Genomic DNA, 18,743 nt, shown 5'->3' with positions numbered 1-18,743 from the left:
CTCATCAGCAAGTGTCACCAGCAGGAAGCAAGAGGGCACTCTGGGATGGCATGGAAACTTCCATGAAGGCAACTATGAAAACTCATCCGCATAAGAGGGAGGGAGAGAGGAGGAGGAAGACTGGCCCATGGTGTCCTAACCTAACCGTGTCTTGGCGACAGCTCAGCTATAAGGACCAAAGGAGAGAGAAGAGCCGAAGGAAAGGAGACTTGGAAGCTAGGAACCAGGGTAACTGAGGGAAATGCCAGAAACATTTCCAGAAAAGGGAGCAATGAGGGAAAGTGGCTTAATGCATGTGATGCTGGGCTGTCCAATTAGAAATAAAAAACAAATACCTAGAAATATGGGGACTGAAACTTGAGTGGCTACATTTAGGGCATAGAGAGAGGAGGGGAAACACACAAAAGACAGGATGAGTCAACCAGGAAGATTGGGATGCTCCAGAGTGAGCCAAGATGATAAGAAATGAAGGCCACTGAACACGGGCGATGAAAGATCACCAGTGAGAAAGTTGCAGAGGTGTATTCATAGGTCCATTTCTGTTCAGAATATATACCTGTATATGTTGCCACCCGCATGCAAAGAGAGCCTGGAAAAATGAACTCCAAATGTAATGTCAGTTATTTCTGGCAGGTGAGATTAGAGAGAATTTCTATAGTCTAAAATCATGCATTTCTCTATTTCTTTTTTAATTCAAAAAAGGTTCATACCAATCTTTAAGATTTATTTCAAGGGAGTGAATGGTGGGTAGCAATTTGCTCATCTGTGAAAGACCGTTGTACAAGAGTGGTTGCTGGGAATTCCCTGGCGGTCCAGTGGTTAGGACTTGGCACTTTTACTGCTGGGGCCCGGGCTCGATCCCTGGTCGGGGAACTAAGATACTGCAAGCCATGCAGTGCAGCAAAAAGAAAAAGTCGTTGCTGCAACATCGTTCAGAGCAGCAAAAAATAAAGTGAATGACTATCAGTAGAGGAATGGCTGAATAAATCAGTACACCTGCACTCAGGACGTTACCCAAGGAATCAAAAGGATGAATCTGACCTTCGGCAGACAACTAGGAGGGATTTCCATGAGATACAAAAAGAGTGCACAGAATGATGCCAATATTTATACAAGAATGACAAACAGGTACATGCTTATACATAAAAGTACGTGTGTACACATACACACATCTGTAAGTGGGACTACCCTTAATAATTATGGGGCCAAGAGCAAAAGAACAAATATTGGTCCACATAGCAAGTCTAGTTATTTAAAAGGTTTATAAATTATTACACTGCTAAATAAAGTACATTCTATTCTACCTTCACAAATACACTTTCATAACAAGCTGGAAGGCCAGGTTCAAATTTAGAACTCTTGAATTCCTCAGCTCACTGACAGAATTTGGCAGTGTGGCCTCCAAGCCCTCTGCCCAACCCCATGTCCTCTCCATCCTGCTGAGGGGGTTTGTGGATGGTGGCATGTGGACGGACACCCCATCCCATACACCCAGGCTGCATCTCCCCCATGCTTCCACTGCTCCATGGTCACTGCAAGCCTTGGCAAGGCTGCCCTCAAAAATGACGCTCTGAGGAATAGGCCTACAAAGACTCTGGAATCAGCTTCGAAGTGATTTGGGTGGGGAATTCCAGTACTTAGAGCAGGGGACAGGGGGTGGGGGGAGCGGGCAGCACACCGGTGGGGCCTGAGTGGCCATCCGCTTAGCCCCTTGAACCTACCTCATCTGGTGGACCAGGACATGGCCAGAGGAGGGACAGAGTGGGATGCCCTAAAGCTCAGCCCGGAGCAGAGGCCCTTCTTGCCTGGGTCTAAGGGGGTACTGTACTGTCAGTACATACAAAATTATGAGTACATGTGGATTATGGGGAGTTGGGGGCCAACGTGGCAAAAAAAGGTAGGCCAAGAACAAAGGAATACAAAAAGGTGCACTAACACGAGGCACGTGTATCACCACAATGATAGTAAGCAGCAAAGCACTGCTCTGTGTACAGAAATCAAGTATACTTTGTTTTGCTTTGAAGTCCTGGTTAACATGTGATTAAAGTTAACATCACTGATGAGGGAGCCGAAGGCCCTGCCTCCTGCCGCGCTGGTCTCAAGATCACCACTTCCGCGGTACCCTCCACAAACATACGTAACCTGACAACCCCAAACTGCAGGACATTCTACAAAGTGACTGGGTTTTACTCTTAAAATCTGTGTCATGAAGAACAAAGCCTAAGGAGCTGTTCCAGATTGAAGGTGACTGAGAGAGCTAACAACTAAAGGCAATGCGTGATTCTGAACTGGATCCTAGGCTGGGTGGGGAAAAGGTCTAAGGGCCTTTATTAGGACCATCGGCAAAATTTAAACATGACTACGTTCTTAGATAATATTGAATTAATGTTGTTTCCTGCTTTTGACAACTGTTCTGTGGTTATACAAGAGAACATCCTTGGTCTTAGGAAATACGCACTTGGGTATTTAAAGGTAAAGGGACACAATATCTGTAATTTATTCCCAGATGGTTCAACAAATGCATACGATGATAAAGCAAATGCGGCAAAATGTTCACCATATTAGTCAGTCTGGGCAAAGGGGAGTTCTTTATACTATTCTCACAACTATTTAAATCTTTTTATTATTTTATAAATAATTATTTTAAAACTACAATAATTATTTTATTTAAAACTACAATAATTAATTTATTTAAAACTACAATAATTATTTTAAAACTACAAGTTTTATGAGAAAGGGAGGAGCTCTGTATGTTCGTGGACTGAGGCCACAAAGGGGAAAAAATATTGGTTGAGGGCAACAGAGACACCCAAGAGCAAAGCACAAGAGTAAGAAGCGAAGAGAAGTACTAGTCCTCTGATACTGGAAGGAAGAGAAGATGCAGCTGTAGAGTTAAATATCTATCTGGAATGAGAGCAGGTAAGATCAGAGGAAGCCTCCTCTGAGGGGAAGGGGGCCAGGGTGTGGGGTTCGGTACAAACCTGGAAACAGGGGTGAGAGCTTAGAACTGCCACTAGGGAAGCAGGCGGAGGATGGGAGAAAAACTGGTTTGCTAAGTAATTCGTTTGTAAGAATTTACAGGGGCAGATGACTTAAGGCCAAATGCAGTTAAAGCTGTCCTGGAAATCTAGCTCAGACAGGCTCAGCTCTCCTGTTCGGCCTTTAATCTCAGGCAAATGGATTTTAGGGCCCAGGTGTCCAATCTTTTGGAGATGACTTTAACCCCAAACCCTCACTCACCCTGACCCAATTTGCTCTCCCCAGTTAACACTGCTGGCTATCTTTGACAGAGGCTTATTGGTTTTCAACTTCCTTCTCGACAGAGACATCTTGACAGCTGTCCCCAAGTCCAAAGTAGCTCCTCTATGAAGTCTCTGTGAACTCCGAGGGCCTCAACCTGACTGCAGGGTCAGCTGGCCACACTTAGAACCAGGAAAATGAGATAGAATTCCATATGCAGAACACAAAACGGAACAGCAGAATCCATCCCACAAACCATAACCACACAGCCATGTTTCATCTAATCTGAGACATTCTTTTTACGGATGAAGTTGAACTTACAGCAGACAGTGACAGGAGGAGCTACAGCACACAAAGCCAGGACAAGTATGAGTGGGGAACGGCCCATAGGACAAATACAGCACAGAGCGCCCACAACTCATGGAAACTGTGGAAAATGCCTGGGAGCTTAATGATAAAGCAGCGTTCACCAAAACCAAAAGGCCAACTAGCCCCCAAAGTTGGAGGACAGTGGAAGGCACAGCAGCACTCTCAACATAAGATGCGTGAGCTGCAACTCTTTGAAAAGAGGAAGACTACAAGAGCACTGTGTGTAAGATGGGAGTCCTATAAACCCAGACTTCATGGCAGGCCTGGACTTGATACAGCACTGTTCAATCTTGCCCCTGGCACAATTCAGCAGCATGAGCTGGCCAAAGGCAAATCTCTTGGGCAGAATTCAACCAGAGACATGAATTCCAGACTTAAAGATACCCAGCTGAATCACATTTCACGATGACCTGGATGTTACCAAAATGTTAACTGTTCACCAAGCCAAGACCCCTCCCCATATCTTCACCACAAAGAGAACACCCACATAGGGAAAAAATTTCTGCTCCCATTTCATCAACCGTGGAGACAAAAGACGTTCAATGAAATGAAATGTCATAAAAGATGCAGGTCTTTAAATCAGAGTTTTATTAAACTAGGTATTAATAAACTAGAAGGGTTTATTTAAAAAATAACAACAACAACAAAAAAAAACAGAGACAAGGCCAATTTGACTATTCCCCCCTGTCTTTTGGTTTGGGGCTTTCATTTTCCAATCCAATGTTATCATTTCTACTTACAGCAGCCCCTGCGTTTATCAACATTTTTACATGGGCCAAAATATGCTAAATTCTATCACAATAAATGTAACTTTCCTTCCCAAAGAAGAAACATGAGAACAAAGGGGAAATAGTAAGATGCATTCATTCCACTTCTTAGATAAGGAAAAGTTCAGAAAACCCACATCTAAAACGAATAAAATCGTGATCATCAATAATTCAAGTTTATTAACTCAAGAAGCAGGAGGGAAGGTGTTTAAGAAGAAAAAAATCTCGTAGATAAACCTCTGCACAAAATAATTCTGGAAAAAAGTTCAAAGTCCTACTTGAGACTAGTTCAGGCATCGCTTGCCGATCCTAAGGAGATTCTACTCTGCTCCCTAAAAGCGGAGATGGAATGCTGCCGGAAGGCTTCAAGGTCACAGTCACTGCTCCAGGGAAGGCAGCTCCACTCCACTCAGCAGCAGTGCCAACTCTGTCCTCGCCAGCTTCACCACTGCGGGGTTTAAAACGTCAAAAACTGTAACCTAACATACAATTTATATGTGTGAATTACTCTTCAGTAAAGCTGCAATTATTCTTCTCAGCTTTATAAAATGTATTGAAGATTTTAAGGTGCAACTTGATAGCTAAGAAGATAGGCTTTTTCCTTTTCAAAATCGAATAAACAAGACAGAAGCCAACGACCATTGGAACTGGAGGGGACCCTGAGGATTAATGTCAAGATCACACCTTTAGTTGAGACTAACAACTCAACTCACATGACATTTAAAACAATGCTCTTCCTACCACACTGCCAAAGAGCACTCAGGATTCACATACCAAAGATTTCAAAATACCATGATTCAAGAAAAACAGCAGATTCTTGGGGTGGCTCAGTACCTAATTACCCATCTCCTCCCCAAAAAAGAAAGAAAAAAAATTAAGTCAGAGAGTTACAAATTCTTAGGAAATTTCTAAAAATAATTTTTATTTCATTCAACGTTGAATTATTGTTTCTTCTCTCAGCCTTTAAAATTACTAGGGAGGGAGGCGCACACACTGGGGCAAGCTGCGATTGGCCTACAGCTACCTGTAAAAAACAGGTTATTCCATTCTTCCTAGTAGGGTTTAAAATTTCAAAGTAAAACCAGCAGTCATATATAATTACACGTTTAATTCACATTATTTTGTAAAAAAACATATAAAATACAAAAAAAAAAGGCAATATCAGGTTAGAAACCTTTAGAATGCTAAAATCCAGATGACCCTGAGGTATGCTGGATCTTAAAAAATCACTAGAACTACTCCAAAATATATAAATGGGCCCAATCGGAGAAATATAAATATGAACGTGATGAAACAACTGTGAAGCAAGACAGGAAAGAAATCTGAAGGTCACTCAAGCTTAGCCTAGGATAAACGGTGACAGATCCTGGGTGCGATATATTTAGATTCTTGCACTAAATGGTGGTTCAGGGATGGATGTATTAGCAAAGCTCTCCCTGCAGCTTGCAGCCTGTGGGAAAAAAAGCCAAACACATGTGTTGAGCCACTTTTTACTTCATCTGTCAAAATCTCTTCTTTTAGAGTCAAAACTTTTATTAAAATACGAAAGGATGCACACTTTACAAACCATTTCATTGTCAGTGCAAATTTTTTCAAAACTCCACATGCAAAATGTATGTAGTTGATGCTGAGAAACATTGTGCTCGTCTCTGAACCAAAACTTTCTCAACTGTTGAAAACTGGCCTCCAGAGGCAACACTTGCTGGAACTGGGCACTCTCCCACTCTTTCTGGCTCTGGTATCCTACTGGCTTTTACAGACCTAAGTAACTTTTCCTGGCTCAGAAAGGTTCCTAGGGAAACCATCCTCGCTCATCTCTTCACTGAGCCAGTGAAAAGCCATGCTCTGCAGACCAAGGATGCAGGGCCTGGGGAAGGACCCTGGTCCTGATCCTTGGCCTCCTGATCACAGCACTTCTCCCTTGTTCATTTTGGAGAAGGGCTCCAGCCACACACTCCCTTTATATATTCAGTCTACCCACTTGCATGCCTGACCTTGGCTTAACTTTAATAGTCTAAACTGCAATTTGTGAATCATCCATGAAAGCTGAATCTTAGAAACTCATCTTTGTCCCCGCTGGAAACTAGTAAGAGCCACAAAGCCAGCTTTGTTAAGACCTACCCCGATGGACTGAATCTCACTACAGCTTCCCAAATCTCATTCTCCCACGAAAACTAAAAATTAAAGACATCAGCAAATGGAATAAACTGCTCTTCCTCCTTTTCCTCATACCTACATCAAGCCTATCCTCACCAATTCCTACAGACCGCGAAAAATATTCAAAGTAAACCAGGAAAAAGTTAAGGAAAAACATTTTTAACTTTTAAGGTAAGACATCCTACAGAATTCCAAACTGCTAACAGATCACTTCGTAATTCTAAATCTACCTCTTGATACCATTCAAAGTTCTAGGCTTTGATGGCTAACTTGCTTTGCTTTTCAAATGATCACAAGACAAAGATTTGCCTCTCCCTACCTGCAGAAACATGTCTGTGAAGGCTACTATCATTTTACAATTCAGAACATCAGAGCATCCAATACAAAAGAAATATAGGTTACTTTAAATGTGTGTGTGTAGGACTGGACTTGCTTACCTAGACAACGAAATTAATGAGGCAACCTGACCACAACCTCAACAGAAAGCTCTGTGCTCCAGGCTAAGGTAACACTGCTTTCCAACTCAGATTAAGCCAAAAGGGAAACAGACCTTCACAAATTATACCCGCATAACAATCTGGCTGAAGGCATCTGGGATAATGGTTCTAAGCATAGTCAAGTTCAATGTAAAAGCACAGAATTCCTCTGTGGGCTTTCTTTCGGACAAGGACTCTGCATACTCATTTATACTGTCACATATGAAAACTGAGAAAAAAGCTGCAAGTGTAAGAAATAAATATGAACTCATTGGGTTTTAAAATTTTATAACTGGAATGTATGAATTCAAAAGTACGACATACTCCTTAATTTTAAAACAACAGCAACAGTGCCAGACCAGCAAAATGACTGGTGATTCATGAACACTAACCGAAGGCTCAGGTTCAGCTTGCAAAGCAATTACTTCCACTCTGTTGACAGCAGTCAGATTTGGGTCACCCACATACTAGCAAATTAATCTGATTAGGCTCATCAGGCTTAAAGCCTAGGTTTTGTTTGTAGACTATGGTGAACTATGGTAAACATCACAAAAGGAGCTCCTCGTACCAAATCTCATAAAACAATCCTTAAAGAAAAGCTTCCCTAGACTCATTTTGGTCATAGCAAAAGAAAACTGCTTCCTTTCCAACACCATATTATATTCTAGAGCGTAAACCCTGAAGAAATACCTATCTTTAAATCAATGAATCAATTAAGGAATCAATGAATCTTCATTTAAAAGAAAAAGGGGAAAGGTGTGTTTAGAACACGATTTCACCTGGGGGAAAAACAGGATGAAAATCATAGTCTGAAAATTAAAGGGAGCTGGACTCATCAATCCCCGCAAGCTGAAAAAGAAACATGAGAAGAACTTGTTACTTACTTTACAAAATACTCCAAGTCTATCTTAAGGATCACCCTCCTGAATTGTGCCCTAAGCTTTTCTGATCTATAAACAATTTCAGACTGGATCAAGAACCCATGCAGGGCTTCCTAACGCTGTGGTCACCTTTTGTTTCTCAGCTCATTCACATCTCAACAAGCACCCAGTGAGCGAGGCACTGCAGCCAACACCATCATCCCTGTTTAGCAGGTCAGAACAAGAAAAGGGATCAATTAGCTCAAAAGTCACAAAGCTACGAGGGACCTACAAGGACTCCAATCTGATATCCCCCCTGCCAGAATTAGACTTGAACTTGCAGACATAAATGTTAGGCCAAAAAGTACAGGTCTGAGGACTACATTAAGCCCCAGCCACCTGAGGTATACAGTAAAATGCAGATTTCTAATCTCCTGACTCAGAATTTCTGGGATTGGACTTTAGAAATGAATGTCAATCAAGTTCTACAGGTGATTCTGAAGCCCATCAGTTTGAGGACCACCAGCACGAGTGAATCCTAAATCCAGCCATCTGTTTACCTATACTGCATGCAACACAGGACCTGCCAAGCAAACCAAGCAGCTTATTCAAGTTCACCGCACCAGTGACCTAACCTGAATTAGTCACATTAGAAGACTGTGTGCCTCAGCCTAAAGAGTCAGGCCAATGGACTTACTAGGTCAGAGATACACACAGTTAACAGCTTCACTCTTCCCAAGGTAACGTCTCAGCTGACATTACCCAAAATTATCTTCGCAAACTCCACGCGCTCCTGGAGGTATCCTCTTGTAAATTACAAACACATGTGGTTTCCAATTCCTTCTTGAAGATGTGTAACATTTTAAGGAAGGTTTCATACCGTTAACTTCTACAGGAAGTAACGTGGGTGTAACCCTAGTCAAAATCATCAAGTTGGGTTTACAGAGCATCCATAATTGTGGTGGGTACCCTAAAGATCATACAGAAAACTACCTTCTGACCATTTAACTTTCTTTTATACTGAAAATGGCAGCACGTCGCCTTCTGAACTTGTTTCTTACAGCACAGAATTTTAAAAGGGAAGAAAAATGGTGATGACTTCAGGTTACAGATTGACTGTGTTCACTGCCTTTGAAACATACTTTCAGGAAAAAAAAGTATTGCCCCATGGTATCCACCAAGCTCTGTCCTATATACCTCTGGAGGAAACAGCCTGAAAAGGTTTCACAGTAGCTAGGCCAAGCCCTGGACTTCTGAAAGACCTCTCACAGTAACATGAGAGTGTGAAACAGCAGGAGGCTGAGAAATGCACTGTGAATGGAGAAAAAAGAAACAGCCTTACAAATAAGCACATTTGAAAAAAAAAAAAAAAAAACAGTGAAGGATTTCAAAAGATCAGTCCTAATTTAAGAAGGAAGCGTGGGTACCTTATCATTTGAACCTAAAATAATATACCCAGGGCAAGACAAATTTCAGAAGACATGACACTCTTGAAATACAGAATTTTATTTAGAAACTGTTTAAAGTAGCAAAAAACCCTGTCAAGACAGACCAGGTGGAAAATGGGTTCCCAATAAAATGGAATTTTAGGGCAACAAAAGTCTAAAAGGCCACAAAAGAGAAATAGCACCACTGTTATTTGAACAATGGCTAGTTACTTGCATTTTTTGGCATTGTTAATCACTGAATCTGGGTTTTCCTCTGAATTCCACACAGAGCATGCACTACACAACAATTTTATCATAAAATACCTGCTTGCTACACACGTTTTAGGACAAGCTACCACCAGAAACAAATCAATACAAATACATCAGGGGCAGAACAATCTCAGTAGTGGGTAACACATTTTGCAGAATTCTGCCGAACAAAGGTACTGAATAGGCTGTGGGCAAGGCAAATGAGGGAGTTAAGGAATGAAATATTTTAAATATTAATAATTAACTCAGACATGGTACTGTATTTTCTGCAAAAGAAAATTAACATTTAGTAACACGCTAACATTTTTATCTCCGAAGAGATTAGTGCACTGGCAAAGTATTCCGATAACAGTGGAGGGCTGTGGACAGCAGGTACCGAAAACACCCAGCCTTGCAGATCCCAAGGTAGCAGTGGCCTTCCTTCACTGATCACTCCCTTTGCCAGAGGTCCAGAAAGAACTTGCAGCACGATCACCTGCCTGCTGAACTTCCACTCTAAGCAGCAAACTTCAAGGAGCCAAAGAGGAGTCCCCAGTGGGCAAGGGGAGCAGAGAAGAGAAACACGTTAAATGTAAACTTAAAAGACAGTAAAACGGGACACAACCCCCATTCAAATCCCAGAGATGCGGGCAAGTCCCCAAAAGTAGTTGTTAGATTTAAAAAATGGACACACCTCATTTCAAAAAAAAAAAACAAAACAACAACAAAACACAGTACACAGAAATATCAGGGATAACTGGAAAAATCACCAGAGAAATGTTCTATGAAAATCAAGCTCTTCAACTCAACACGTCTCAGGGCTGAAACACACCCCTCTATTCATCCAGGCAACAATGCCTCTTGCTTCTTATCAGGGATGCAACTGGTCAAGGACACTAAATGGCTTTACAAAGCAACTTTTCAAACTTTCCTTTTGGGCCAAGGTCTGGGCCTATGAGGATCAGGCAGCCCCGTGAGGGCTGGGAACAGCAGGTCCCAAAGGTTCCAGGTTCTGGCCCTTCCTTCCCAGACACAGTGTCAAACACACAGAAGCTCCTGTCATGTTACATTTTACATTTTGAAATATGGAAGCATCTTTTAAATACTCTTAAGGCATTTATTTATTAAAACGTTCTCTGTCAAGATTTCACATTAGCTTAAAATTCAAACCAGTCTTTACACTTCTCTACTGAGGTCTCCCCCTTCTCCAGCCATCAGTGCTACCAGCATCCACACAGTGAGCCCCATGGTCAGCCTCTTTGTTCCCTGGGTGAACCAACTAGATGTTAATACTGCTCTGCTACAAGGTAAAAGCTCCTAACTCAAACTTATTGGAAAAGGAGTGAAACTTCTGCAAAGTGCACTTTAAGAAGAGGTACTTTTTGCTTATGAAAAGAAACCAGTGAGTCCTCTAAGAATAATAAAAGGGAATATTTTACAGTTAAGCACATGATTTGGAGTGAAGAATTCGGATGATGCTCAGCTGGTCCAGGCTGTTAATACTCTTCTTGTTCCTCCTGCGGGCCCCCTTCATCAGGTATCACGAAGCCTTCCTGAAATGGGAAAATGAGAGGGGAAAGCTATTACTCAACGCTGAATGAAAGATCAGTTTCTACTGTGGGTTCACTTTCCTCATATTTAAAGCCTCTCAAAGTCAACGGTTCGTCCTGTCTTTACCACACACTTGGCATTTAATGGCACAAGGCCAACTGACCACTATTTTATTAGTTAGGCAGTGGAATCACATCCCACAAAAGGCAAAAACTGAGCACAAATTTACTCTCAATCTTTCAGGGGTGATGGATGTGTACACTGTCTTGATTATGGTGATGATCTCACACATCAAGTTGTACTTAAATATGTGCAGTTCATTATGTCAATAAAGTTGTTTAAGAAAATTTACCCTCAAAAATCCCTGAAGTCACCATAATGGTGCCATACCATCTCCTCTCAATAAACTGTCCATACAGCCAGCTTTTCCTTCATTCATTCTTTTGCCTGCACTTAGGAACCATGCACACATGCTACTGCAGGTGTTGTGGGTGTTCTGTTTACCCAAAACACCCACAACACACATAATAGCTGCAAGGCTGAGCCAACATCAGAAGCATGGGAAAACATCACACCCATGGCTCCCACCTCAAACTTACTCCAGGGCATCTGGCATGTGCTAATGGCCACAATGCCATAAGAATTTAGACTTCCCCTTCGACCCCCATCTTTTTTTTAACTAAATACCTATGGCTAAATTTACTTAAGCTATGACTCTACTAAAATAATACTCAGACTAGATCGAGGACACCTATATCTTCAACCCCTTTGTTTGTATTATCTGGCACAGAGCAAGCCCGAAATAAGGATTTATTGAACAAATTATCAACTTTTCAGTCATCTGTCTTAATCCCCCCAAATTCACTTGATATGTTTAGAGCACACTGTTAGTAACAGCATTAATGCTGCCTTATATTTGTATACTGCCACATACTACGAAACACGTAGACATATACTGTAGTTTGATCCTAAAGACCTTGCTAGGCATGCAGAAGAATTATAAATAATTGCAGCCATTAAACAGTGGACACAGCAAGATGTCAAATCCTAAATCTAGGGAAAATCAGTTTTCCTTGCTCAGCTAACACAGCACGATTAATATCAGCAGATTTGGCTCTGTAATACACATGGATCCCAAGAAACTTGACCACAAAGCACTTTGGGGAAATAGGAACCAGATACACTCCAGGTTGGGAGGAAAAAGGTACACTCTGACAGCTGTGGGCAGCAGACATCAAATAGGGGTCATGTGCCTGGTTCTCCAGGGCACGCCTAGGGCCCTATTAAAAAGAAGGCAGCACCTCAGGCTGAGGGGTCCAAGCTAAAAGGGGTGGAGTGGGGATAGCGGGGTTAAGAGCACCTTGTGGCACTCATGACCTATCAGTGGTCACAAACTACAGAAGCAGGGCAGCCAGCCACCTGAGTGTCCTATGCCTGCCTCAAAGGCTCACAGACCTCAAGGCAGAGGCTGAAGCTGGGCAGAGGTGCTCTCTCTGGCTGACTTTAAGGGTCAAAGATGAAGTCTTTTGATGAATGTTATGCTGAAACACAGCAAGCATCAGTACCGAGTTTGCCGAAACCAACCAGAAAAGATATTTCTATCTTCTCTTAGGTGGCAAAATGGCAAGAAAATATCCTCATGTCAACACGTACATCTGTGGCATAGAGAATGTCCACAATCCTCTGCAATACAGGGTTGTTTTCCCCCTCGTTCTCCTGGCAAATCAATTCAATGTTCCTTAGCTTTCCAAAGTAGAAATCTCTCTCTTTCTCCAAGTCTTCGACGGTAAGTTTCAATACGTTGACCTGCACAAAACATTAGAAAGGGTTAGACACCTGTCATTCATGCACCAACAGCACATCAGATAAACTTCTAACCCAAAAGGAGATGTGGGCTTTCATCAAACTCTCTAACAAGGACAAAACCCCACTTTAGTTTAATGTCAATTTTCTTCAGCCCCAGATAAATAACATGGGCTTGTTCATGGCACCCTGACTATAACAATTCCCAGGAAAGGACAGGCTATATCATGGAACATGCAGGAACTTCTCAGGGACTAAGACAAGATCAAAGAGAAAAACCCACGGGAGCCTGAGACAAATACAGAAGCAGAATCCACAACCTGGCCCAGCAGAGTGGCTGCCCATCATATACTGAGTCCTTACCAGGGCACTTGGTCAATCAAGTTCAGGTCTTTCTGCAAGTTGAAGTCAATGGTAAGAGAGGGTCTGGTCCAAGGGAGCAGGGTAGAAATGATAAGCCAGGAGGGGAAAACGATCTAAAGATGACTAATACTAGCCAAAGACAGCTAGCACTGAGGCAGGCCTGGGTATGGAAACTCAATGGTTCTTTCTCCCCCCAATATGGTGGGGCTAGGGGGCGATCCATGACTCAAGAGAAAAGCATCCTCTGATGAGAGGGTCCCTGCATCACTCTCTCTCCCAAGAGAGTTTCAAAAGGGAGAGAAGACAGCAGAGGCAGGGAGCAGACCCCACCACATTCCACCGCTAGCTCCCCTGAGCATCTTGTCAGCTCATACCACTTGTGCTGCAGGATCCTCCAGGGGCCCCACTGAGGGACTCTAATTTCCACAAAGGGGCAATGAAGAAATAAATCTCAGTGCTTGTGCCAGGACTCTATCCAGCCACAAGTAATAGAAGTCGTAACAACTCTCACAGCCCTTTGTGTATTTTAAGCACAGTATGTCTTCGTTCCAGTATACTCAAATCTACAATGTGAATTCAATTTAACTCTCACTGAATGCAAAATACATGGCATAGGGTGCAGCACAAAATCCTCACAGGCCTTACAGGCTAGGGCCCCGTGGAAGGCCGGGCCAGGGAACCAAAGGTGCAGCTGCTGAGAACAATTTGGGTAGCAGGGAATTCTGAGAGCCAGAAACACCAGTGAAATCTAGTCTGCCTTCTGAACTTCTAGCTGCAAAAACAAGGAAACAGCTTATCCAGCTTCCCTGATGAAGAAGCCAGACCCAACCGAAGGGATCAAATCCTGTCCCTTCGTAACCTGCAGTTGAGAAGCATCCAGAGATGATCCAGAAGCAGGTGACTGGAACCACCAGGACCATTCTGTCAAAGACTTAATTTCAATGTTCAACATCAAAGGCCTGAAAAGACCAAACTAGAATCAAGGTTCTAGACACCCTCTCACTATTCCTTTAGCAACCACAGAAATCACTTCTAAAAATAACTGAAAGGATTTCCCTGGCAGTCCAGTGGTTAAAACTCTGCGCTTCCAATGCAGGGGGCATGGGTTCGATCCCTGGTGGGGGAACTAAGATCCCACATTCCGCACGGCCAAAAAATAATAAAAAAAAAAATTTTTTTAATAAGTAAAAATAAAAATAATTGAAAGTTTCAGTAAAGTACTAACACCACCTAGTCACCGGCAAAACGAAATCATCCATCTGCCCCCACCCTCCCCACCCCTGCTTTAACTGCTATTTGTTGCCTTTCCTTAAACTATCAGTCACTCCCAAAGTGGAGCGAGTACAAGAAGGGGACAAAAGGGCAAGAGCAGACTATCCCCAGTAGTGGAAGCTGCCTTGGATCTTCAGCCCAAGGTCCACGAGCCAGGGAAGAGGCCTTCTAGTCACAAGAGAAGGAAAGGGAAGTCAAAACAGCTTCACGAGGCATGGTGGCTTGGAGTCCATCTGCACACACACGTTACACTAGTGCCTCCCTCACAAACCCACTGAACACTTCTCTGGCCTACAAATCAGCAAGGGCACCAGAACCCAGCCGGATAGGTCCCACCCACAAGGCCAAAGCAGCAGCCCTCCTTGACATCACTCAATAACTATGAATCCACAAGAAACAACACGCGTAGACTAAGTCATCAGCTTTCACTTGGCACTCCTCTTAACTGCTTATTTATAAGGTTATTAAAAATCTGTGGCTAGTAATCAGCGTCACTCTTAGAACCCTCTCTTATAGTTAAGTAACAGCTGTAACCTAAGAAGCCCAAGGAGAACGCTTTGGGCCTGCACTGGCCAATAAGGTAGCTATGAGCCACATGTGGTGTTTTGAGCCCTTGAAATGTGGCCAGTGCAATTGAGACAGGCTGTAAAGATCAAACACACACTGGATTACAAAGACTTAGTACAATGTTCAAATGTAAAACATCTCACTGATAATTATCTGTAATGATCACATGTCAGAATGCTAATATTTTAGATACATGGGGTAATGTGTTATTTGAATTAATCTAACCTGTTTCTTGTTACTCTTTTCAATGTGGCTACCAGAAAACTTGAAGTTCTGTATGTGCCTCACATTTCTGGTTTACGTTCTATTTCTACTGAACATCAGTGCTTTGGGCTAAAATCAACTAAAAGAACATTTCTCCAGGATGACTTAACAGTGTGGAATCACTGCAGATCTCCCAAAGTTTATGAACACCACAAGGTAATTTATGTAGAATAAACCATTCTCCTCTTAGCCCACCAAGCCCATGTGGCTCTACTTTCCCCACATCAGTCGTGTCCCCCAGACCTCCACACCTTTATCAAGGGTCACCACTTCAAATACTTTCAGGGTTAGAGACATCATGTAAATGAGCCATGGGAGTCAGTAACAGGGTGTGCTCAGGACTTTGGCAACCTGGAAAGAATCTAAAATCCTTCATATTAAAAAAAATAATAATAAAAATCAAAACCCTGTTCAGGCCAAACAAATCAGTTCTGAGGCAGGGCTGGACCAGCTGGCTGTGAGCTGGGTCTAAACCTCAACTCAGGCTATTTAACCTCTCCAAGCCGCACTGTCCTCTGTAACACTTCACACAGCTGCTGCAAAAATGAAAGAAAATGCTTAGAAGAGCACTGGCGCTCACACTCTAAAAATGGTAGTTTTGTTTTTGCTATTAACAGTTGTGTGTTTCACCAAAAAAAATCTAACTCCTATGAACTTTTAAAACATACTTCAGAACCTATTTCACTCTATCAAGCCCATAGACAAGAACCATGACAATCACAACTGTCTTTCATCCACTGCCATTTACCCCATTTATCCCAAACGCCCTTCCAGGTACTTGGCAAAACATCAGCTCATGAAATCCGCTCAACTACCGTGACCAAAGTATTAGCCCCATTGCATACGAGGCAGTGAATTCGGAGAGGTTAACTGACTTGCCCCAAGTAGAAGTTAAGTGGCAGAGCCAGGATGCGCCCCAAATCTACGCAACCCAAAAAGTCACTGCTCCCTCACACCGGACACCAGTTGAACAGCAGTCCCATGGAACCCACTGCATCTTCTCCTGGAGAGCACAAGGCCAACCCAGTGCTGGCTGCCAGGCCTCGGCAATGACACCTCTTTACCCTATTTCTCACTGAGACTGCTTCCTGTGTACACCTGTGCCTGGACACCAACAGTTACAGGGAAGGCTCCTTATTCTCCAGGACTTATGCACTCACAGTGACAGTGCCCACAGGGTGCTTGAGGCTGCCACAACAATGGGGATGGTGACCCAGTCACTTCCATGCTCCCAAGGCACCTGTGACCATGAGGCACACACAAATCAAAGAATGGAAAAAACCAAATGTGATCTTTGAGCAGGCTTTTGTGTCCTGATTTCCTAGAAGTATGATCTGGGTCACAAGAGCTTCTGGAGTAAAGTGAGGCCATTTCCTCCAGGCTTTAGGACTTGGCTTTTAAAAGGAAAGTAAAAGGGTTCAATCCCGAAGTCACAGGAATCACAGAGCATCCTTGATTTTAAATCTGGAATTAATCAAGAGAATCATCCAAAAGCAAACAAACAAATAAAACTATAAGAATTAGTGAGAAAATATCTAAAAGTCTAATATTTGTTCTGATCTACAGAGACCTCTCCCAAGTACCTTCAGGATATTTAATCCTGAAGACGTTTCAAATCATCGACCTATTAAGAACAGAAAAGCAATAGGCTTTGCATACCAGTTCCACTCTCAACTTGATACTCTAGTGGCCCAGGATTTCAGCAGGGAGACTGTGGAATCTTTTTTTAAATTATCATTTAGAAGGGAAATCTATCTTTTGTCAGAGCCAAAATTCAGGAGACATTCTCCGAATCCCACAGAACCCTGACAGCGTTCCAAAGACTTTCAACAGGGTTCCATCGTATGGGCAGGTTTCCAAACAGACACGGGTTTCTAACAGAAATAGATGTAACAGCGCTCAAAAATGCCGGGTCCCTCTCTCTTCCATCGTCACCTCCAGGCTCGCAGTGCCCACCAGCTCCAAAGTGCTCACACGTGTCATGAAGACTGCTTTGGTATGCACACAAGGCAGGTCTTCCCACAAGAACACGGACAAGCCTCCCTGGTCAGGGCAGCAAGCACCTTTCCCCCAAGGTGGCTCCTGTCTTGGACACAAGAGGTGCCTACCTGCTGCATCAATTCGGCTGCTTCGTCATCCCCGTTCCCCACACCAGGATTCTTCCGCACCACGCCCGGGCCAGCCTTAGGGGTTGCAGTAGTTCTGTGTGTTGCAATGGGCCTCTGTGGAGCTGAGAGGAGCAGAGTTGTTTTTTTTTTTAAGAGGAGAAATTTCAAGACAAAAAAGAACCCACCAGACAACAAAAGGAGGCTGTGACCAACTGCCCTCCACAGCTATGCAGTGAGGAGACCCAACAGAGAGAGCCCAGCATGCAAGACTGCACCCCATGTTTGCCCAAAGTGGTTTTTCATCCTGGCAGCACATTTAAGTACCAATTTTAGCCACGATCTTTCGTGCTGGGAATAAGTCCTTTGGCGTGGCCTTTTCTCCGCTGGGGTGGACAGGACTATCATCTGAAAGAGGCAAAGTCATCCTGGTACATACAGATGATCTACCTTAACCCAGCTCCAACCACATCCACAGACAGGGCAGCTTTATGGAGCAAAGGAAAACTTCAGGCCAGGAGCTCACAATCCCAGCTGTCGTGGGGTGCCCACAATTCCCCATCTGGAAAGTAAGGTGCCTCCTAACTCAGAACCTCAGGCTCCTTGGATTGGGAAGATGAGGGGGTAGAGCCTGCTTTGACCACTAATGACTTCAAAACCCCATCCTGCTTCCCTTTTAAAAGGTGTTTAGAAGGGTTAGGAGAGAAAAGCAGTACACTGACCAGTACTTAAAGATTTCTCTCAGTATGAATGGCCAAAGCAGACAAAGACGAGGAAAAAGCGACAAGGAGCCAATCTATCTACAAGTTAAAATAATTAAGAATAATCAAGAATGGGCTACCTCAAGGTAAATTTATCATTCATGATTTTATTCATTCAGCAAGTATTTTGTAAAGCTTGTACATTATGCCAGGCTTAAAAATATCTCATTTTCCTGACATCCCAAACTGTTCAATAACCATCAGGCCTTTCACCCACAGTAACAGGCATTTCCGCTGGAGGATCTCTAGCATATGTTTAACCTGAAGACTAAATACTTAATGCAAGTCTCCACATGCCTGTTTTTTTCATCTGAAACATGAAATGCACAGGGTTATCTATGCAGTTCCCCATTCTAAGAAGCTAAAGAATAAAAGTACTCAATATTTGGAGAAATCTGAACCCTCATATACTCTGCTGATGGGAAAATAAAATGATTCAGTCACTTTGGAAAACCGTCAGGTAGTTCTGTCAAAGGTTAAACACAGAGTTACCATATGACCCAAGAATTCTG

General features: G+C 43.0%; 2 protein-coding genes across 7 annotated transcripts in view; both read right to left on the bottom strand.

Annotated features, from left to right (window-relative positions):
- Positions 1-4,076, bottom strand: part of EFCAB8 (EF-hand calcium binding domain 8) — a 41,902-nt gene extending 37,826 nt beyond the window's left edge. The window contains 1 exon segment of the mRNA XM_022592695.2: positions 3,241-4,076. Within this exon segment, the coding sequence (XP_022448403.2) occupies positions 3,241-3,329 (89 nt within the window). The 5' untranslated portion in view covers positions 3,330-4,076.
- A 98-nt stretch (positions 4,077-4,174) lies between these two features.
- MAPRE1 (microtubule associated protein RP/EB family member 1) overlaps positions 4,175-18,743 on the bottom strand; it is a 35,052-nt gene continuing 20,483 nt past the window's right edge. For 3 of the 6 annotated variants that reach the window (XM_022592689.2, XM_089896694.1, XM_089896693.1), the window contains 3 exons: positions 17,474-17,595; positions 12,750-12,902; positions 9,355-11,098 (listed from right to left, as the gene is read on the bottom strand). In XM_022592689.2, coding sequence (XP_022448397.1) covers positions 11,042-11,098; positions 12,750-12,902; positions 17,474-17,595 — 332 coding nt within the window. In that variant the 3' untranslated portion in view covers positions 9,355-11,041. Of the gene's footprint in view, positions 4,825-5,464; positions 5,827-9,354; positions 11,099-12,749; positions 12,903-17,473; positions 17,596-18,743 lie in introns of those variants that run through there. The other 3 variants (XM_022592693.2, XM_022592694.2, XM_022592691.2) reach the window with 3 other exon arrangements.

Source organism: Delphinapterus leucas, chromosome 15 (genome assembly GCF_059928025.1).
Source record: "Delphinapterus leucas isolate spDelLeu-1000000601 "Yukka" chromosome 15, BTC_Dleu_Yukka2, whole genome shotgun sequence".
NCBI classification, from domain to species: Eukaryota; Metazoa; Chordata; class Mammalia; order Artiodactyla; family Monodontidae; genus Delphinapterus; species Delphinapterus leucas.
This window is presented reverse-complemented; position numbering and strand designations above follow the sequence as displayed.